Source organism: Crotalus tigris, unplaced genomic scaffold (assembly GCF_016545835.1).
Source record: "Crotalus tigris isolate CLP2741 ecotype Arizona unplaced genomic scaffold, ASM1654583v1 scf7180000024358.1859470, whole genome shotgun sequence".
Classification (NCBI taxonomy): Eukaryota; Metazoa; Chordata; class Lepidosauria; order Squamata; family Viperidae; genus Crotalus; species Crotalus tigris.
In genome coordinates, this window is record NW_024100527.1 from 822,443 (window position 1) to 845,734 (window position 23,292).

General features: G+C 38.1%; 1 protein-coding gene across 5 annotated transcripts in view; it reads left to right on the plus strand.

Moving 5' to 3' along the window:
• TNNI3K (TNNI3 interacting kinase) overlaps nt 1-18,079 on the plus strand; it is a 186,555-nt gene extending 168,476 nt beyond the window's left edge. For 2 of the 5 annotated variants that reach the window (XM_039327204.1, XM_039327208.1), the window contains 2 exons: nt 13,927-14,006; nt 16,771-18,079. In XM_039327204.1, the coding sequence (XP_039183138.1) occupies nt 13,927-14,006; nt 16,771-16,847 (157 nt within the window). In that variant the 3' untranslated portion in view covers nt 16,848-18,079. Of the gene's footprint in view, nt 1-5,452; nt 5,656-13,926; nt 14,007-16,770 lie in introns of those variants that run through there. The other 3 variants (XR_005554728.1, XR_005554727.1, XM_039327205.1) reach the window with 3 other exon arrangements.
• Nucleotides 18,080-23,292: the final 5,213 nt, after the last annotated feature.

Sequence of the window (23,292 nt, forward strand, 5' to 3'; positions counted from 1 at the left end):
GACTTCCCCCTTCAAATTCTATGCAATACAAATTAACTAACTCCAGTCCTATAAATAAAACATTGAAAGAGTTACCCAGAGGCAAAATATAAACTAAAATGAAGATGGTTTCTGCAGATTCAGTGGGGGATTTTTTCCCAATTATATGACATACTGAGAAGATTAATGACCTAGCTTTCGAATGACAATGGTTTCTCGAGGCTTTAATTTTTTAAAAACATACAAATTGAGAGCAGGCATGACTCAGTGCTGTGTGCTCACAACTATTGCAGTACATTGTTACACCCTTTGTCTCTCCGAGCTCATCTGAGCTGCACAAACTACAAGGCTGCACACAATGACGAAGAATGTTTGCTGCGCTGTGTGCCTAAAACCCACATACAGAGTTAAGGAGGTGTGAAATTACTTACTTCATCCTTCTGTAAATATGGTCCGTTTTTATTAGCAAAGTTACAGTGGCCCAGTAGCACGTGAGCCTCTCCTTGGGATGTGGAGAGAGAGAAATTGACTGATAGACTGAGCATATGCAAAATGCAAATGCATCCCAGTTTGTCTCTTTCTGCCAAACGTACTAGCACACATGCCCCTATACACTTATCCACATATCCCAATTTTATGATGATGTTATTGATGCTACTCCAATCTTGAGAGTTGGACAGTGTGTGGATGAGGATATATGCCATGGGTGCAATCCAATGTGTTTCAAGGGCCACTGAGTTGGTGTAACAATAGGTGCTCCTTAGGGAGTGGGATCAGCCTGCCGTCTGTTGGTTGCTTTAGAGCAGTGCAGCCTTTTCCCTCTGTCCCCTTGGCTTCTTTTCTCTTCTGCTTCCAGGGTCAAGGCTCTTTCTTGTTCCAGCCAGATCTATAAGTTTATCCTTGGCTTGCAGACCTAGTCCAGTGCTGGTTTCAGGACATTGCACACTGTGCACAAGCTGGCTTTCTCTCTGTGGGTCAGGCTGTTTTTGAACATTAAGTTAGTGCTCTTCAGGAAAGCTCTAAACCAGTGATGGTGAACCTTTTAGAGACCAAGTGCTCAAAAACCATCCCGTCCCCGGCCCACCCCCACTCTGCCCCCCACTCCGCCCCTGCTCCACTTACCCACAGGGCCACTCACCACAGATCGCCCAGACAGCCTTGCAGCACCATGGCAGCCACGCCCTCCGCCCGCACCCCACAGCATCACCTGCACCCCACAGCATCATCTGCACGTGATGGGGCACAAGGGCAGAGTCTACGCTGCTCTGCATGAGCCGTGCCTGGGGGAGCTTCTCCTCCGGGCAGGCTGCTGGTGATGAAGCGGTTGCAGGGGAAGGCAGGGCTGGGATAACATGTACCATAGGTTCGCCACCACTGCTCTAAACTCTCGCTCAAGTTTGGTACAAATGCTTTTCATGGTTGAGTTAAAAAATCACCCAACAATCAGCTGATATCAGCTAATCATGAGACCTTTCTTGGACGTTATTCTGGAATGGTGTCATTCTGGAATACTACTATTAGTACTATTATAGTATACTACTACTAATAGTAGTAGTAATAGTATATTATTAGTACTAACAGTGATAATACTATTAGTACTATTACTGGAATAGTGCTGTTCTATTAGTACTATTATTAGTAGTAGTGTATTATTAGTACTACTAATAGTACTGTTACTGGAATAGCACTATTCCAGAGTAGCATTATTTTTTGAAGGCCCTTGGGTAAAACTATTTTAACTATCTAGCCTCTATTTTAAATTTTTTATTCATTTTTATGCTTTTAATAATTTAGTTGTACACCACCCAAAGTTGCTTTGTGAGGGAGATGTGTGGTTTCTAAATTTGATAAATAAAAATAAATAAAACGCTAGCCCCAAACCAGAGCAAGCCTGGACAGATTGTTAATACCTAGGGTCCTTGGTGCTCTTGAGCTTGGTAGTTTTCTTGCAGACCTTTCACTACCAAACTAGGTAACATCATCAGTGTCCTGGTTGTTATTTGCCTGTTAAGATGTCTGTCAAAATTTGCTTCCTCCCCCAGCTCAGGCCAGTTTAAGAGGGATGATTGTAGCTGTCTTCCTGGCAGTTGCAGACATTTGGTGGGAGGAGAGGGACAAAGGTGGAGAAACCCACCAGTCCCGGTCCTTATGCTTCTGAGAAAATCTCTTGTTGAGATCCTTGGCCTGTTCATTTGGTTAGAAGTAGATAGGAAGGATTTTCATTCCCAGAAGTAGGGTTGGTGGGAAGATCTCCAGATGATGCATTTAGACTTTTAGAGAGGCAATAATGACTGGGGCTTTTGTAGTGGATAAGACTATTTCTTTCAAGCCTCCAGAATAAAAGGCCAGAGAAGGGGGAAGAAGCTATCTGTTTAAAGTGAGGGCTGTCATGTAGGAATGGTAATGCTCCCTTACTTGGACTGGAATTCTAGGGGTGTTTATCTGAACCATAATTTGAACTTGGTGGGCCTTGATTTCCTTCTCCTGAGGAAGCTTGCCGACAATCTGGTTGCAAGCTTTCCTCTTTCTCTGCGTGTGACTTCAGAAGTCCTTTTCTTCCTGCTGTGCTGCCTCATCAGTACAGGTAGTCCTCACGACCAAAATTCTGTTGCAAAGTGAGACAGTTGTTAAGTGAATTTTGCCTCATTTTACGACCTTTCTTGAGTCAGTTGTTAAGTGAATCAGTGCAGCTGTGAAGTTAATAATACAGTTGTTAAGTGAATCTGGCTTGCCCGTTGGATTTGCTTGTCAGAAGGTCACAAAAGGTGATCACATGCCCCAGGGACACAGCAACTGTCATAAATACATGCCAGTTGCCATGTGTCCAAATCTTGATCATGTGACCAGGGAGGGGGGGTGCTGCAAAGTGCTTGTCGCTTTTTTCAGCGCTGTTGTAACTTTGAACAGTTTCTAAATGAGCTTTTGTAAATCAACAACTGTAAACAAGTGACAATTCCAGAATAAGAGACACAGGTGAAAAAGAGATCCCAGCACCAATCTGAAAGAATTTACAATTGGCCTCTCTTTTTTGAAAGGGGCAAGATAGAAGACACAAAGATTGTCTAGTCCAGTGCAACCATCCAGATTCCTCCAATTTCCCAGCCCCACAAGAACCCATCAGCAGAGAAAGTGGCACATCCGGCAACTTCCCTGCTTGGTTTAGCATATGGATGTGTTTAGAAGAGGGGGAAGATGAGCCTCCTGGCTTGTTGTCTTCAGGGGTACTCAGAAATGGTGGATTAATGTCATTGAAGAAAGCTTTATTGTAAATGCAAAGGTCTTCAAAAGAGAGCTTGTGGGTGCAGATTGGTGGAACTGGCCTCACCCAAGCAGAATGGGAGCGGAATGGGAAATTTGTTCATGTTGAGCATGATTGCTTTAAATGGAACCTTGTCAGGTTAGCACACATAAAAGAATCTTGGAATAATATTTAGACCCAGACTGGGGGGGGGACATGGTCCTTTGCACAGACAGTCTGTGTTCCACCCGGAAGAACTGGGCACAGTCTGAAATCATTGCTAAATGTATAACATTCTGTCTCGGAGATGACTGATTGACTTGGTCTTTTGCTTTCATGGTTTTATGTGTGAGCAGAGGTAGATGGATGAGCTCCACTACAGAAAAATATTTGAAAAGTAAGTGAAGCTGATGACGCGTTACTTTACAGTTTAGTGGAATTCAACAAATCTAATTCTATTATCCTGTCAAGTTCTACCCAAAAAGATCTTGAGAGTATTTTTCTAATTAAAAAAATCACCCTAGCAAGAGTAAAATGCATCTATAGGATTTACTGAATCTGTGTTGGTGAAAATCCATTGTTTTCTCCAGAGGAAATAGTAAATAGGAAGGAAATAATATACACAATAATTACTTAATTTTCCATAAAGTTATGTTCACTAATGCATCTTTTAAAAAAAGAGTATCAGTCGTTAGCTAATAATGAAAGGGGTTTTTTTTAATCTAACATTTCAGCGTTTATACAAAACAATTTACTGAAGGTAAACTAAATGGGAAAAAAATGTTTTCGGAGTTACAGAACTCAACTGAGATTTTTCTGGAACATTGAAAATCCAACTACCATTTTTTATCCTGTCCATTAAGTACCCACTTTGGTCTAATAAATGTAGCTTGGCATTCATGCTTTGAGGAGTTCAAGCACAAGAAGAAATATTCTGCCAGGTTTGTGAACTTACTGATATTTAAGGAAGAAAGTAAGTTGTGAGCTGTCACTTGACTTATAGGCAGGCTGTGAGTGAAGGGGGAAGGATATGCACATAAGCAATATACACAGAAACATGAATAATGTCAGTTCCTGTTTATAGTTTTATTTTCATGGAATAACTTATTAGGTGAAATTTTATATTATATGAAAGTACATTTTACATACTGCTAAGAATCAGAATAATCCACCAAAGATGGTTACAATACAAGCAACTTACTCACCATCTAAGCTTTACACAAAGAAGTAAAATCTGAACTCGCCTATTGAGAATTTAAAGTATGCCTGCTGTAATTTTGCCTACTGCAAAATTTATTTCCTTGTGCTTTGCAAAGGATTATTCCATTAATACAGACTAAAACTTCATTCACCTTTTTAGCAGCTGCATCTTATTCCTAACTCACATGGTCTATGCTCCAAAATGAACCCCATTGATTTCAATAGGGCTCAATTCCAGGAAACTGTAAGTTTGCAACTTAAGCGACTCAACACCAAAAACACTGACATTTGTCTTAATGGTTTGCCAAAGTTATTCAGATGTCAGAAATATGAAATGGGGCTACTGTACTTCTCTTCCCCCAAATAGAGGACGATAAGCCTTCCCTATAGGCCAGTGTTTCCCAAACTTGATAATTTTAAGGCATGAGGACTTCAACTCCCAGAATTCCACAGCCAGCGTTGCTGGCTGTGGAATTCTGGGAGTTGAAGTCCTCATGCCTTAAAATTGTCAAGTTTGGGAAACACTGCTATAGGCTGCAGCTCATGATTCATGCTTTCCTCTCCATTTTGATAGCCCATCCCTATTCCTTCTTGCCTGACCTCTTCACATGGCTGAATGGTCTCCAAGCTCATGATTCTTCGATTTGTTCTATGCTGTCATGTGTACAGACATCAATCTTTTTCATGAAACAAGCTTGTTGTACAAGAAATTTGATAAGTGTTTCCAGACTGTGGAATGATTATGGAGGGGGGGAAAAACCCCCAAGATACTTTCTTCAAACTGGATGTCTCTTCCAATTTTCAATTCTTGCAAAAGTATTAAACATTCAATAAGTGCATGATATATTGGGGGAGGGGGGTTGCATCTGCCGTGTCCTTCAAACAGCGATGCCTTAAACCAAAGAGTAGGGCTGAAAGATGCTCTCTGAAATTTGCACAGGTAGACGTTAGAAAAGCAAAGCAGGCCTCTGTCACCTGGCTTCCCCAGGGGAAAACATGACAAGCTCGCTAACCCTCTTTTTCCTTCAAATCTAGGAATCACAGCCAATGCCTCCATTCACATGAGAGTAATCTGGGAATGGTCACATCACTACGTTTCTGACTCCGAGCCCAGAAACCTTGCCAGGAAGCTACACTATTTAGAAAGGCAGCATTTCTGGGTTTTGCAGCAACCCTCCCATTCCTTCAAGTCAACCGAGGCACTTGCCTGTAGCTTTACAAGGACAAGAGGCAGGGAAGTATGTTTCTCAGCAGATGCTTTTTTATGTCGAGCCTTAAAAATGTTGCATGAAGGTTTGTAATGAACCATGAGAAGCCAGTAACCACTGAATGACAGTAGGCTCAGAGCACCAAGTAGTAGTTTAGCAGCAGGAGACAAGTTTCCAGCAGCCCCACTTCAGGGGATGCTGCCTGCACATTGAACAAGTCAGACTCCAAATGAGGCAGCTCTTCCAAGCAGATATAAATAAAAGATGCGATGTTCCTATGGGAACCCTTTGACATATTGGATTACCTGTTCCCCAGCTAAAGTTTCTTTTCAGTTATATTTCACCTACACTTCAGGGTGTGCTTTGAGAACACCGGAGACTGAATTGTATTTTTCCAACTATACCTATACCGTGGCTTTATTATTTCCTTTTTTATTTAATAACTTTATTAAAAATTATCATTAAAAGGATAAAAACTTAATATAAACTAAAAAAGGTTAAAAAGAAAAAAACAGAAAATTCAGAAAAGGAAAAAAATAGAAAGAAAAATAGGAAACAAAGAAGACATACAAAAAGGGGAGGAGGGTCAGTACTATGGAAGGAAATAAGGATAAAGGGGTGGTGGAGGAGATGAATGCCAGTAATGAGATAGTGGAAGGAATGATCCGGAAGAACCATAGAAGGAAGCGTAAGGAGAGTAATAAAGAAACATCTGGAACACTAATTAACCAGCCGGGACCGGTGACACGGTCCATGAGCCGGGTGCAGATGCCGGCAAAACCCATTTAAGTCATCATTGTTTACTGGCTCCTTAGCCCTGATGATGTTTGGAGTTTCCAAACGAAAGCTTGGCAGCTTTTAGTAAAGTATATTTTTATATTTATACTCTCCTGGTGTTCGTATTTTATTTGTACCATAGACATGCCCAGGAGTCGTATTTTTATGCAAATTTTCCAGCATATATATATATATATATATATATATATATATATATATATATATATATATGACTTCCCCCCCTCATCACAAGTATAAATTAAATTTTAGTAACTTATGACCCTCTCTTAAAATAAAACAAATGATCTGTTCTTCTCATCTATAAATAAATCCTCAAAGCTAATCAGTCCTGATCAACAAAAGTCCATTAAGGGGTAACACAGATAACAAATCTATTTTAATCTTGATCAAATAAATCTTTATTTTCCCTTTACTTTTAACAATCTTGATCTTTAATCCATCCATCTGGAATGTGATTTCTTTCTACTTTGTCTTTGTCTCTTCTCGTAGAAGTCTTCCAAGTTTTAACAAGTTTCTTTTGTAAGTCCAAACTAGGAAAGTTATCTAGTTAAGTCTTTTGACTTTATTTGCATATCCCAGAACTCACCTATTGCATTATTGAATTATAGAATAGGAAGGGGAACACTGTAGACTGTTTACCCCAATCTGTTATCAAATTCTCAATAGAGAATTAAAATATCAGCTGGTTTCCTTTGTATATCCAGTGCAGCATCTTTTGTGACCTTATGATTTCTTGTTTACAGACATGCCATAGACACAGTGTTTCTCAATCTGTGGTCCACGGACCCCTGGGGGGCTGAGATGTCATCACACAGGGCCCCGAAGTCTTGAAGAAATGTTGTGATTTAAAATTTGAGTTAGGTTTTGGTGGTCCATGACCACAAAAGGTATTTAAAGGGGGTCCATGGTAAAGAAAAGATTGAGAATCACTGAATTAGAGGTTCTGGAGACATTATGCTGATGCTCCCTTGCCAATGCTTCAGTCAAACAGCAGGACCTTCATGTAGGTCTATCAGGCATAGGCCTCAACATATGAAAAAAAAAAATAACATAGAGAACTAGGCAGTCTTCTAAGGATAAGACATAAAATATGCATGACCAATATCAGGAAGGACTTTTTAATCTGTTTATTGTGTTGGGAAGCTGTGTTCCTGTATTTCCAACAAAGCTCTTTCATATCACCTGCGATCTATTCCTTTTGAAGAAGCATAACAGGGATTGCATTTAGGTGCTTCCACAAGCAAATCCCCATTTCTCAATTCTAAGACTACCTTATCATCTAGGGTAGGAATGGGGAACTATGGCCCCTTTATGATTTGTGGATTTCAACTTCCAGAATTCCTGAGCCAGCAAGTCCACAAGTGATAAATAGTTCCCCATTCCTGGTCTAGGGAATGAATATACTTCCTAACCGTTTTGCAAGCTTTGGCTGAATAACAATTATGATAAAGTTGCATAAACTTTATATAAAGTGAATGTGGTCTGTCATTTTCAATCCCAGTGAATGGGGAAAAAAAGACTAGACTTTTAATGCTTGAGAGTAAAAAGATTGTAGAACCAGGTTTAGCCTTGAGTTGAGATCATTAATTAATTCCCCAAGATATGTGTCTCAGCATCTTTTCCACACAGATATGCAGGTGTCAACTTTTCCTGAAATGTTTTGAATTTGGGCCAGTTTTTTCGATGTTAAAGACAGTTTTACCATTCAGCAAGTACTGTATTTCTTTACTTTTTGCACAGCATGTAAAACAATGTGCACAAAAAGATAACTAGAATGTTCTAGTCCATTGTCTTTTCCAAATAAAACACAAAGAGGAACAACTGAGGGAGTTGCAGTAGCTCTAGAATAGAACTGGTAATGTAATAGCAGAAGTTTTTATCATAAATAAATGTTAGGTCACTATCTACATGCAGTGGTTTGAATTCCTTATATATTACTTCACATTAACTCATATCTTGAATGTTCACATGCTATTTGTGCATAGTATAGATGCAACACTAACATGTTTTTAATGTCCTACATACATTTAGTTTTCTTTCTCTCCTGAATAATCTTGAATTTCACTGTGTCTATGACTTTGTCCACTCAATTCATCCAGAGAAATTGGATGAATGGTTTATTTGGATTTCTCCAACAGAGGAAGAAAATCTTCTGCAATCTCCCTTGTTGGCAATAAATAGTAGCATGTACACATACATACCGTGCATACATACATACATACATGTCAATGGAAATTTTGTGTAGGGTATTTGGGAGGGTTAATGAAACATGGGAAAGCAGAGAGCTACATACTGGTGGAGAGATGGCAGTATGCTGAAAGTCAGAACATGTATTTTTACCTTTCGGTATTTCATAACTACCTCAAGGCCTGAACATCAGCTAGAACAACTTCATCAAAAACTTTTAAAGTTCTGTTCTTCTTTGAAATAATTTTGAGAAATTTCTTTTTCATAAAGATGTTTGGAAAAATGTTTTAGCAAAATGTATTTGGAAGAACAAATTTTGGCCATCTTGAGAATTTTGAGGCTTACTGTCTCATCTGGATGTACTTTTGGAGGATGCCAATTTGGGAAAAGCTGATCTACAGTGACCTTCTTTACTTTTTTTATAGGATTTATTAATTTTTAAAAATTACAATCTTTAAAGCTTGGTAAACAACATGTTGACTGGGTTCACATATTTAACGTTAACTTCTTCAATATAAATCTATTCAATACTGTACAATCCAGTATTTCTTCCTTGATCTTCCTTTCTTCCCCATATTTCTTCCCTTTTCCCCTCATTAAACAATTTCAATTCTTAACACTTTTGACATATACAAAATTAGGTATAAACATCTTCATCATATTTTACTAATATTATAGAAGTAACAATAACATGTTATGGTGTGCTAATTAAAGCTTTTCTTCTTCAGTTATCAGCAACTAATGGCCGGCCGCAGAGGTGTGGCCAGTCTTTCCTCTGCTGGTTTAGAGGGCTTTCCTTGGATTGAACAGAGAGACTGCTGTCTCTCCGTGATCAACCAGGCACCCCTCCTTCTTCATCGCTTCTTCGGAGCGACTTTAGGTCCTTTTCAGGGCCCCCAGCAGGGCAAAATTGGGCGCGGAAGCAGAGCTCTGCCTTCCTGCGTCCCATCTTACCATGATGCAAAACCAGAAGACCACAGTGACTTTCTGATGGTCTTTTCTATGAGCTACCACACAAATCTTCAGACAGTGTAGGAGGAGAAATAGCAAAGCCAGGGGGTGGACTAAAAAGAGGATTCAGTTTAGAATCTTTATGTCCAGCCCCTCTTGATCACCACTGACCCTTATCTAATTCTAACCAGGTACTGATCATTAGTTGAGAAAATTCCTGTGCATAGGCTTTTAGCAATGAATTAGTTAAATTGAACCTTCACACGTGGACTGCTATTTCAAATCTGACAGATGTTGATACATTGTCTTGCTTTCCAAAAGTGCAATTCTTACATGGGTTTCTTTAATTACTTTATGACTTGATAGAGAGAAGAAACATGAAAAATATTATATATGTAGTTAATTTCTTTGTAATTAAATGAATATCATATGAGTGTTAATATTTGTTCAAGAGAAATAATTATTTTAAAAGCCCAATCTCCAATATTCTTAGAGCAGTAACATCTGTCCTTCTTTATGTCATCCATCCACCATGATATGGAAGGTTTTTATAGCAGTTGTAATTTATAAGGCTTTTCATAGGAAAATGTGTTTGAAAGGCAACAGTCAGCATCTAGTAATATGTCTCTGTAGATATTTTCCAGTATGATTGACAATAAAATTTGATAACTTTTGAATGAAGAAGCCTAATTCTGATTGCAAATCTTAAAAGAAATATTTTTATAAAGCTATTTCAGTTATTGAAGCTTTGATGTGGTTTCATTGGTTTTGATAAAAAGATTGGTAATTAATCACATGGTTTTATGGCCTCTCTTATTGGAAACTAAGACACCATTTTTAATAATTCTGCAGCAACATATTTTAAAGGGGATAGAAGTAACCTAAGTGGGGGGGTCTACTTGATAAAGGAGAAATGCTTGACTTCCAGAATCTGGAGATGACAAATTCTGTTCAGATGTTTACCAACTGGAACCCACCTTTGATAAATAAAGTAAAAACACCAAAGCAAAGATGGTTTTATTTCATACTTGTTTTTTCCCACTTCTGAAATATTGTTACATAAAATTCTGACAATATCAGCAGGATCCCAAACCAATACATTCCAATTTATTTATTTAGCCTAATTAAATGGAATATATCCAGAAGTCTCATTTCAAAAGAAGCCAATATCAACCTCTTAATTCTGAACTCATTCCAATCTTCCACCTTCTGTTACTCAACATGTCCTGAACAAACTATTTGCATTTCCCTCAGTAACATTCCTAATACCCCATTTCCCCGAAAGTAAGGCCTATCCCGAAAATAAGCCCTAGCTTGATTTTTTGGGGGAGTGGGCCTAATATAAGCCCTACCCCCAAAATAAGTCCTAGTTTTGGGATGAGGCACAAACCTAAAAAACCAAGCTGGGGTGGGGGTGGCGGGTGGAGCTGCCCCACACACCCCGCACCCACTCACCTTGCAGCCAGGCCTCTCCTTGCTAGCCCACTTCTTCTGTAGCATCTTCTGCAGCCAGGCCTGTATTTCTCAGTCATAGGCCTTTCCAGAAGACCACTGCAGCTGAGAACCGAGCTATGGATAGCTCAGTACTCAGCTGCATAGGCCTTCCAGAAAGGCCTGACTGCAAAATGCAGGCTGGAATACAGCTGCAGAATGAAGCTGCTCCTTCAGTCAGAAGAAGTGGGCCGGCTGGGTGGGGCTGTCAATACCAGAGTTGAGTATAAAAGACACCCCATGAAAATAAGACCTGGTGCCTCTTTTGGGGGCAAAAAAAAAAAGACCCGGTCTTATTTTCAGGGAAACATGGGTATATTAACCAATCACGATGAAGTTGCATCACTCTAAGAATATATTTGCCTTCTTAAAGCTCAAATATCTGGCAGAGAGCAATTGCATTGGGATTATGACTTGTTCATAATGTATTTTAGAAATGCTAAGATACAAGCTTATTTATTGTCCGAATATATGTGCATTGTATGTTTGATTAGTAGTTTTGGTTACTATCTTTACCTATGTGATGATGTTACCTAGTTTGGTAATGAAAAAAAAAAAAACCCAACAACAACCAAGTTTAGAGAACACCAAAATGGTTTCCAGACTACCATACCATAGTACATCTATAACTGAGTAACTAACCTGGGCCATGAATTTGAACCATTTTTCTGAAGCTAAGTCTTAGCTTCTCTTTTGATAAAAATTCTAAGCTGATGACTCAAATTAGGCTACCAAATAATATCTCTCCTCTAAGAAATAGTCTTCTCTGAAAGTTGTGGAAAGTGTGTTGGTAGAGTCCAAGGCAATGTCAACTCTGTGAGAGCTATTTTGAATAATATTCGTGACTCTGAGTTTTGCATTTGACCTTGACACTCATTAGATTCTGTTGCCTGGGCACACTTTCGTAACTATACATTAGTTTCAATTTAGGTAAATGTGAAGTCAGATTAGTGACATAGACAAAGTATGGCTTCTCTAATAGCAAGAAAGAATAAATGGATTGAATTAAGTAAATAAATGATCAAAGCATTTCAATTCAGCAGAGACCTTGCAATGCTAATGACATGAATTCATTCTTCTACTACCCACAGAGTAGAGGTGCAGGACATTCAGTATATGGATGGGCTTCAGCTAATGAGTCATATTCCATTGTATGCATATTTGGTTTTAGCACAATAAAGATTGATATTGAAACAGTATAGCTAATTTGGGCAATGGTAGTATTAAGAAGAATTACTTCTTTCAGGATCGTCTTTACTTTGAAATGATTGAATATTTATTAGCAAATATTATTAAATTGGTTTTAATATTATATTAGAGATTCATGTGTTATTTGCATATTCAAGTATTAAAGGTGATTTAGCCTATATTTCATTCTAAAATACCGGATGGTAAACAAAAAAACATGTAAGTTCAAATATGCTCAATATAATAAATTTAAAATCCACCCGTATAACAGAAAAAAAAGTAGATCAGGCAAAGTTAAAAACTATGTGACCTACAGAGCTCAAGATAGCTTTATATTTTGGTTTCAAGAAGAAAAGAAAGAGCAGAGTCTCTTTTGCAAGGCAGCAAATAGTTTTTAATACTCTCAAGAACATTTACCAAAAGTTTTCAAATATTTCCACAGGATACATAAAATTCTTTATAAGCAACAAGTTTAGTCTTGACATCTCAGCCTAATTAAATATGGTATGAGAGTAAACAATTATTAATCCTTTATTTTTCAGCATTGGTATCATTATCAGAAAAGACAGATAGATGAACAATATGTCAGAGACAAATTATATAGAGACCAATAATTGGAAATACCCTAGGCAACACAAACTGAGTAGCAAAGAAGTCTGTTTTGATGAGACTTACATGGAACTTGTTATTAAGCAGAGATGTATTATTAAGCTTCCTTATATATTCTTTTAAATGGAAAGCAGGCATATTTTAGCAATAAGAAGAAGAGCAATATGAATCTTATAAAAATAGCCTTATAAAGTGTAAAGGTACCTACAGTTATCTATGGTTCATTTGTTATTAAGTCCCTTCTGTTTCAATGGGATTTATTTCCAGAAAAGTATCTTTAGAATAAACATTTAAGCAATGTATCCAATAGTGTGAAACTAGCCATTGAAGTTACATAATTCTTACCTGCCATCAGTTTGAAATTATGGTGATCAAAATCACCACGGATGAGGCTTTGCTGGAAATAATCTTGAATTTGTTCTTTCAGCCACAACTTCACAAGAGGTTCTTTGAAAACACTGTTATTTGAAATTACTTCAAATAATTCCTTACTTTGGGATAGCGCAGATGTGTTGTACAAATTACCTGACTATTAATGGTCAGTTGGGCAGCTTCTTTTTCATTCAGAGGGAATACTTGTTAATGATAGTTGCCCATCAGCTGAGAGCAGCTGGCAAAGGCTGGCTCTATTTGAACACTTCCAAGAATAAAGGAATGTATTTATGGGGAATAATATTGGGATTCGCTTCAAAAGAGTAATGCTCTGTTTAGCAAAGAAATTAGCATGCACAAACCTGATAGTACAGATGTAAATAAAATATTTATAGTGTGCTGGATCTGTCACCTCAGATTGCTAATAACACTGAAAGTAGTTCAGACTTTGAGGCTAAGCTCAAGATCAGAAACAAGCTATTCCAGAAATGTTTCTCTGTATATCCATGTCCTCCTCCTCCTCCTCCTCCTCCTCCTCCTCCTCCTCCTCCTCCTCCTCCTCCTCCTCCATTATTCCAGTGCAGTTCTTCCATTGTAAAAATTTCCATATTTTGAAGGAGAGTAGATTATTTTTAAATCATACTGGTTTGGAGCAAGTTCTGAAAGGTACTTTTGTTCACTATTTCTCTCTTCTACCATTTACAGCGCTGGACAGCACTCTTCTCAAGGCCTTTCTTTGGAAGAGATGAGAAGAAATTTTCAATGCCCACCTATTGACCAAAATGGTAAAATACAGATCCTCTTCAATAATAATAAACTGTATTAATGGACTGATAATATTTACTTTGTAATGAAATTGATCCTCCAAATTTATAGCACCCAGAAATAAGAAATCAGCAACCTTGGTAATAGGAGATACTGTAGCAATAATAGCACTTAAACTTATTTACTGCTTCACAGTACTTTACAGCCCTCTCTAAGCAGTTTACAAAGTCAGCACATTGCCCCTAAGAATCGGGGTCCTCATTTTATCGGCCTCGGGAAGATGGAAAGCTGAGTCAACCTTGAGCCACTGAGTATCAAACTCCTGGCAGTGAGCTGAATTAGCCTGCAATATTTCATTCTAACTACTGCGCCATCATGGCTCAGATGTTTCTCCTTGAGCTGTGCAAGACCTTCAGGTGGCTTAAGTTTAATTAAAGTCAAACTAAGTACAGGTAATCCTCATTTAGTGATTGAATTGGTTTCTGTGGAATGGTTGGTAAATGACACTGTCACTAAGTGAGCCCTGTAACACGGAAGGGCGCTGCAAAGACCACTGGTAACTGCCATCTCATTCAAATAAAGTTCTTTCGTACAGTGTCCTGTGCCTCATCTGGTTTTTTTTTTCCTCCTCTTTGCAGACCAGAGAGATTTCTTTAATAAGCGATCTCCTCCTGACCTGCTTTTCTCTGTAGTGCAGTGCTTATCTAAAAGGTGCTAACTGCAAGGTCAGCTCTGTGACCTTAATTAGTTGATTCGAACCTTCTGGCCAACAGGCAGTTGCTGCCTGCAACTGACCAGACCTTGATCAGTTTCAACTGAAGTTGTTATGCTAAATAAAGTTACTTTTTCACTAGTCATAATTGTGAATGGTCACTATCTGAGGCAGTCGCTAAACAAGTAGGCCTGTACACCTTTGAGGCCACTCTGCAGACTAATGCCCAGGACTTATCAGAGGCTTGACACAGCACTGCTAGTAGTCAAAGGCATCAGCTCCAAAGTAAGGCACTGTCCTCATGTGGCGCAGCACTTAGAGTGCAGTACTGCAGGCCACTTTAGCTGACTGTGTTCAGCAGGTCAGCGGTTCAAATCTCACCTGCTCAAGGTTGACTCAGCCTTCCATCCTTCCGGGGTAGGTAAAATGAGGACCCAGATTGTTGGGGGCAATGTAAATATATATATATATATATATATATATATATATATATATATATATATATATATATATATATATATATTGCTTACTGGTGTACACCGCTTAGAGAGTGCTCACACTTAAAGCAGTATATAAGTCTCATAAATAAATAAATAAATAAATAAATAAATAAAACTAGTGATTTTTCTGGTATTAAGGTTAAGCAAGAAAGAAATATAGCATTTTTAATAATTAACCACTACATTTGTTTAAATATTTCTTGAATATGGAGCTTGTGGAAAACTTACTTGATGGTCTTTGCATGCTGGGTCCATACATAAAAAAAGACACTTCCACCAGCATTTTAGATAAAGGGGCCAGAAAAAAATGGAGTGGCCTGTCTTGTTTGGCTAAAGTGAGAGGAATCCCTTACTTTATCAGATCAACAAGGCACACTTCATAGTGGATCCTTTTAGTGATCAGAGCCAAGTTGAATCTACCAAATGACACCACAGGCCCAGGTTCTACTACTGATCCTGTCTGGAAAGGTTATAGTAAGTTTCCAAAATTCAGGAAAATTGTATGAGATCCTTCCAGAATATTGCCAGGATTCTTATCACAACTTGAGAACTTAGACCTACAAGCACTTATTTCAGCATTTCTTTTTCATTCTTTGTTTTGAAAGATTACAGATATGGTCCTGAGAGTACAAGATTAAAACAAAAAGAAGGGGTTAAAATGTAAAGAAATAAAATGAAAATATCCATTGTAATAAACGATGCTTTTGTTTGTTTGTTTTTTGCTGGGTGTGATATTTAATGGTATATGATACTGAAGTGACTATTAATTCTACCCTGATGTGAGAATTGGGATCTTGCCTTCTGCCATTAGGGAGGGTTTTGGGTTTTGGGGGTTTCTGGGCTTCCTCTCCCCTCTTCCCTCCCTCCCTCCATCTCTCTCTCTCTCTCTCCCCCCCCCCCTCTCTCTCTCTCTCTCACACACACACACACACACACACACTTGTATTATAAGTGATTTTCACCCATGATGGTCTTAGTTCAGAGATTTGGTGACTAGGTTAAACTGGCATATATTCCACAAAAGGAATAATTGAAGTAATGACATTTAACCAATGGCCCAGATGATAAATACTCTGACAAGCAAACAGGTGCTTATAGAATAAGCTATTGTAAAAGTAATAATCCAGGATTAAGGACATAATTATTTCTGGCAGACAGTTTATTGTTAACCATTGAATTTTCCATTCAGAGTCAAGATATGTATACTTAAAAATCAAACAGAAGTGTGAGAGGATATTAACATTTCCCACTTTCCTATCGGCCATCATCTTAAATGGCTAAGGAGACTGTGAATATGAATTGCATCCCATCTGCCTGTTAGATCCCACCTCTGTCATTTTCCTGGAAAGAAATTACTTTGAATGTGGTTATTTCAGGTCGTAAAAGATGTGACCAAAGCAGCATCTTTTTATTTGGCAGCAAATCTGTGCATTTCTGCTACCAGGGAAGCCCTCTGTGCTTGCTTTCTGTACACAGAGGCATGGTGAACATAGGAAGAAGAGAGACAAGGTGCAGTAGCTAGGCTGAACGACATTTGCGACAAGCACCTGAGCTTCTTTTTGTTTTCCACAGGTTATGTGTCAGATCCCATGAGTACACTGAGATTTCCTTCCTGCAGCAACAGTGGCAGCTTTGAAGACAGTGGCTGACAGCAGGAACCATCTACCTGCAGTGAGAATCTCCACCAATTGGCAGCAACAATTCTTCCTCTGTCGCCACGGTTCCCAGGCATCATACATTACAGCAAAGAGCCTTATGCTGGCTTGTTTATTTACTGTTAGCTAATGCTTCCCCCATAAATTATTCCTTCACCATTTTTTTTCCTATTCCAGTAATTTAAAGAAAGCAAGGAAACATAAATCAGCTAAGTTGCAGAATTTAGGAGAGGGGCTGTTCACCCAGGAATGTACTGTATTCATGCCAGTAAAAGTAATTAGTGGGCCTGATATATATTTTCTCTAGTAAGCACGAAGAAAGGAGGGGAAAATAATTGTTACACTGTGAGAAATCGCCAACTTAGGACTCCCCACAGTGGAAAAATTACACTTTCTTTCTTTCATGGCAGGAGATAAATTTATTGCTCCACATTTCCTGTAGGATTGCTCGTTTTCTTTTTCACCTATTCATCCTTCAATCTCATCCATCAGCTGAGGTGGCTCCACAGAATCTCTTCCAAAGCTCTGAATCAGTGTTTCTCGACCTCAACAAATTTAAGAGTGTGGACTTCAACTCCCAGAATTCTGGGAATTGATGTCCACAAGTCTTAAAGGTTGTTGAGATCGAGAAACACTGCTGTCGGCAATCACCTGCCCTTCTAATTTAATGTTCTTTATATCTTCCCTGGGTCTCTTTTGCTTAATATGGAGAAACACCCAAAAACTCAGCCAGATCTTCTTTTAAAAAAGCTAATATGTTACAAACACTTTGAATTAGAACTACAGTGCAATGCAGCTTAATGTGGCACCATTCAAAATTCTTAACTGATTAATATCCAATGTCCAGGTTTATTTTCTTTTGCTCTGTTTGGTGTGGCTAGTTTATTCATTTATTTTAATGTTCTCTTGAATGATTAATAGAGTTTGTAGAGTGTAACTCCAAGAGGGATGCAATTCAGAGTATCGGATGTTTATAGCTTTTCTTGAATGTTGTCCAATCATATTATTGCAAGGCTACAGTGAGATGCAGTCAGATTTTAAATCAGTTTCTTTTACTATCAGCAAGCTAGTCATTTCCTAAAGCTGCCCACGTGTAGAACCTTTTTCTTTAACAAATTTTATTAAATGTACATATTAAAAACAAAAATGGACATGATTCAACTTCCCTGGCTTCAACAGTGCTATTAGTATTACCTTATGTTACAGAAGGAAAAACAGAAACTTAAAATACATTCTATAACAGGACAGAGTATAACAAACTGTGCGTCTGTAAATTTTTTGATAAACCATCTTTCAATCATCAACGTTGTATTTACATATCTTTCAGTTGTGTCCTAATATAGGTACTAATAAGAAGTCCTTATGATATCAACAAGTCAATTGATAATCATCTCAGCGATCCTCCTTATTTCTAACCTTCTAATGCCAATAGTCTTCTGTTCCTTAAGTGTATCCATCCTTTATCCATACCGATATTGCTGCTTGATAATATTTTTCCCAATTCAGGAGGCCGAGCCCTCCTCTTTCCTTTGCATCCTGTAATAATTTTAATTTAATTCTTGGTTTTCACGTGTAGAACCTTAATGTAGTTCAGAAGACAATAAGCAAAGCATCTCATACCCTTTGGGAATTTTATCCTCCTTCTCGTAAACAGCCCCCTACACATTTTGGAAACTGATCAATTTCTGTAAAGCTTATATTTGACATTAGACTGGCTTCTCATATTAAAAGAGGAAAATATGAAGAGGAAAATGTGTAAAAACACCAGAAATACATTCTGATGAAAAGTGTCCACATGTCTATGTATATATTTGGGTGTAGGAGTAGATGTTCACCTTAGTAGTGAAAAAGGCAGCCATAATGAAATGAAATGACCCAAGGTTACTAATTTTTTTTTTTAAAAAAAAAAAGCTACATGTAATCCTCGGTGACCACAACTGGGACCAGCAACTTGGTTGTAAAGTGAAGCAATCACTAAGTGAAACCATGGCTACGCTTATGATCTTACTTCAGCTTTCCTCTGCTTTTCAAACCTGCAAAGGTTGCAAATGCAAGAACTGATCGCAATTCATCACCATGGTATGATCATTAAACAAGGCAGTTGGTAAACGAGGATTACCTGTATTTATGGATTTGAATCAAATGCAAACTGCCTTCACCAGCAACCTAGCAAAGGAACAATCAGGTGTAAGCATCCCAACAGGTAATTTCGTGACAGAAGATTTTACAATAATGACATCAAATGAAAGAGGATGACTGTGCATGTATCTCTTCAGAATACAGTTGCAGAAAAGTGTGAAAGGCTGTCCAGCTGACACAAATACTGCTCCACAGTGTCACCTAGTGCTCCTAGGAGGAAAACCATTTTTGGTAATATTTTTGCTGTTCTAGGTGACAATGCTTATACATATGAATGCAAGCAGAGATGTGACAAGACTATGACCCAGGGAATTGTTGGTTTTGCAAATAAACAAGCTAAACATAAAAAAAAAACATTTTTGTTCCCTCCAAGTTTTATGTGCTGTGGAGATAAATATAGATATAAATGTTTAGATTCAGAAATCAAACAATTCATATCATTGTTTTATAAGCTAGACAAACTGCAGGCTAGCAGTTAAACTCATGAGCTGTAACAAATGCTTAAGTGTCTCAGAATCCAGAGGTTAATACAATGCAAAGTATTAAAACGTCTTCATAGTCAGACTTGAAAAATATGCTAAGCTGGGAATCCTGTCACATCAGTCACTCAGTGGACAGTTTACATGCTCCATTGAGGGGTTGCACCACAGTGAAAAATATAATGAAAACCATGAAACCCTCAAGATTAAAGCTTATTGTAGCAACAATGTATGTTGTGAACCATAAACCACTTGGCCAGATCTGCAACATTTTGTACTGAGAATGATCCGAAACAGAATATTCAGTACATATCTGTTCATATGATTAGAACTTTCAAAACAGTAGATACAAGCCAACAAGGCCACAAATCAGTGCCAAAAGATATTCTCATCCCTTTGTGAAATGATTCTTCAGCAAAATAATGGCTTAGAGCTGAAATATAATAATATCATGGATTACTTCAGACCTAGGTCAATGACTAGACAGTATCAATGACACCACCTGAAGTTATCTGTGGACTCCCTATATTAATATAGTTAATTAACTCTGATAACCAGAAAGATAGAAAGTTTTCCTACCTTTGTTAAACAGATTATGAATGTAAGATTGGCTTTGTTATGCCATAGGTCTGTTTGGCTATAAGCGACAATAGATGTCAGTTTCTAATCTTTATTCCACCCTTTTCTTCCCCCAACACTTTATTCTTAAGATTTATTCTTTAAGAGCTGTAAAAATGTGTTGTAATCAAATCTTTCTGCTGTTTTGCCCTAGCAGACTAATATAACTAACTGTTATATTAGAAACTTTTTTTTTTGATAGGAAAGGGATATCTTTTGGGGGATTTTTTTTATTGCAAGTTCATCCTTCTCACATTCTCCCTTTCTCTGAGCTTCTTTTTTGCCTGTTAAGCATCGCTGAGCACAAGAAGCACAATTAAGACACCCCTACACACAATACAGAAGGCTGAATGTGAACTCTGATCTTTCCTATTTCACTGTAATGAGCAAATTCTGCAGAAGGGAGCCAGGGAGCAGCCATGAATTCATTGACAGCTGCGGGTCGGGGAGAACCATCTGAGATGCCAAAATAATGGTGAGGAAGACACATCAATGGAAAACAAAATGAGGGTGCGTAGGGAGTGTTGACAACTCTCTACAGTACGGGTGAGAAACCTGGTCCTATATTACACAGAGGGAAAACAAGGAGAATCCATCAAACTAAGAGAGTTCTCTACATACATTTTAAGCAGAATGGGTCTGATCAAAACAGGACAAGGGTGGATTGGAGCTGACTGGACAGGCACTTAAATCTGTTTTTGACATTAGCTATGAAAAACTGTTCTCCAGGCTAGTCAGGGCACTTCGTTGACGTTCTGCTTTCAAACACCTGCTCTCTGCTCATCTCAGCTGCCTACAACAGCCTTCATTGGCCACTTAATGGCAGAGTCTGCTACTGATCAGATTTGGTGCAAATCAGTATGTGAATGCAACATGCCAGTGAAACGGGGCTACAGAGTATAATTAGAGCCAGTGCTGTACAAGCATCTCCATCCTAAGGTTTTATTACTGGAAGAAATGCACCAGAAGGTTTTGGGCTTGAAGAAAAAGGCCCATTTCCTTATTAAAGAGGGAAATAAAGATCTTATTAAAGTCCGTTTCTCTTTTCTGTTTATATATCAGCTTTCCTCCACAACAAACTGCATCAGGCACAAAACGTTTCTGGCTAGATGTTGAAGGTGACTGGTAGGTAGTTTAAAAGATGCAATTTTCCATGCTATAGTTCTCCCCAGGATAATTTCTCAATGATTGCTACTGTTAAAAATATAGACCATCTCTGAGTGAAGAAAGATACTAATTGCAGCCCAGTTTATATTTGCTTGAGTAAATTCATGTTTTTCATATCTTGCTTAGATATAAAAAATGCAACAGATTCAGCTTTTCAGGACATAAAGTCATTGCAACAGGATTCACTTGTTGGGTTGGTGCCTATCAGCTAGCAAAGGTGTGGGAGCCAGAGAAAGGGGGGGAGGGAGGGAGGGAGGGGGGGGAAAGAAAGAAAAAAGAAAGAAAGAAAGAAAGAAAGAAAGAAAGAAAGAAGAAAGAAAGAAAGAAAGAAAGAAAGAAAGAAAGAAAGAAAGAAAGAAAGAAAGAAAGAAAGAAAGAAAGAAAGAAAATCTCTGTGCAATGCATCTCCATTAACAGGTCCACTCGAGTGTAAGAAATTAATGAGGACTAGAAATAGAACAAGGGAAACAGCAAGAGGAAAAAGCTATTTTAATTGCCTGATCCAGTGCCAGCATATGACCCTTTACATTCACAGGGGAATTTTGTTTTATTTGCTGATTCTAGATAGTTGTTATTGTAGACTTCCATAGTTTGAAATGCAAAGAACTTGACAAAGCCAACTGGTTGGATTCAAGCAAAGCAAACACATTGTTTTATTGGTAATTAATATAATTGGCTATTAGAGGAAAACACTGCCTCAGTTAATTGGTCTCTATAGAAGGAATATCAAGTCTTCCAGGGAAAACAGGCTGCTAAGAAATGCTAAGTTATTAATTCAAATGGATTTTTTTTTAAGAATCAAAATGTAAAATCCACCCTAGCACAGTGTCCCCATGTTGCTGCTGATGTCATATTAGACTTGTCCCTTTCCCAGAAATAAAGTATATTTGAAATACACGAATACACACATACACAAACAAAGAGAGAGGGAGGGAGGGAGAGAAAGAGAGAGAGAGAGAACCACCCCCACCAAGGTATTTTTAAGTTCATTCAATTAGCTGTAGCATCATCTAATTGTTGGCAACCTTGAAAGTCGAAGCTGCGATTTATTATACAATATTTTTAAAAACAAACAGGCAGAATATTCACTCAGACGAGTACTCTACAAACATGCTTCAAATTAGTTTTTTAAAAAAGACTTTGAAATTTGGCAATTGATTAGACTATAGCTTGACAACTGTGGACCCTGCATGAGCAATTTCATCGTCCTAGTGGCTCTTATAGAGTGTTTTATTTTATTTCTTTATTTATTAAAATTTTGGGCTGCTCATCTCATTGATACAGTATCTTACAATATGATAAAAAGTAAAAAAAAAGGCCTACAAGACAATTAAAATTAGAGGAATTAAATAGAAAAGCTAAAAATCAAGTGTTGCCCTTTTCAGATTTAAAAACAATATTAACATGTAAATGCATTATCTGAAGGTTTAAACTCCATAACTGAGAAGTTCTTAAATTTAATTACTTTCAGATTTAAAATGCATTTGGCCACTCATCCATGGGTCTTTTGGGGGGGGGAACAATCATCTTTGATGTTAACCATCTGTAATATCTGCCAGTTCTGTGACTTACAGACAATCGTAGTTCCAAAGCTGATTTGATTCACAATGATTTTGTTATTAAAAAAGATTATGCTGAGTTTCTAAAGAGACAGACACACAACACTTTTTCATCAAGAACAGCACATCACAGTCTAGTATGTTTATTATTGCAAAGGATTGAGTGCATCATAGTCCACTCCCAATTAGTACTATTGTATGGACTCTGTTTACTTCTATCCATCTTTGTCTCGGCCTGGAATCCAAGTGTGGAGTGGGTCCATCAGAGGTGCCCAGGGAACAGACTTACCCAGTTATCTGGGAGCAATTTCACTCAGTTGGACCTGAGGAAGTGGACAGGGTCCTTTGGGCTGTTACTGCAACTACTTGTTTATTAGATCCTTGGCCCACCTGGTTGCTAAAACCACCAGGCGGTTGACTTGCAGGTAGGTCCAGACAGTAATTAATACATCACTGCAAGAGGGAATATTTCCAGGA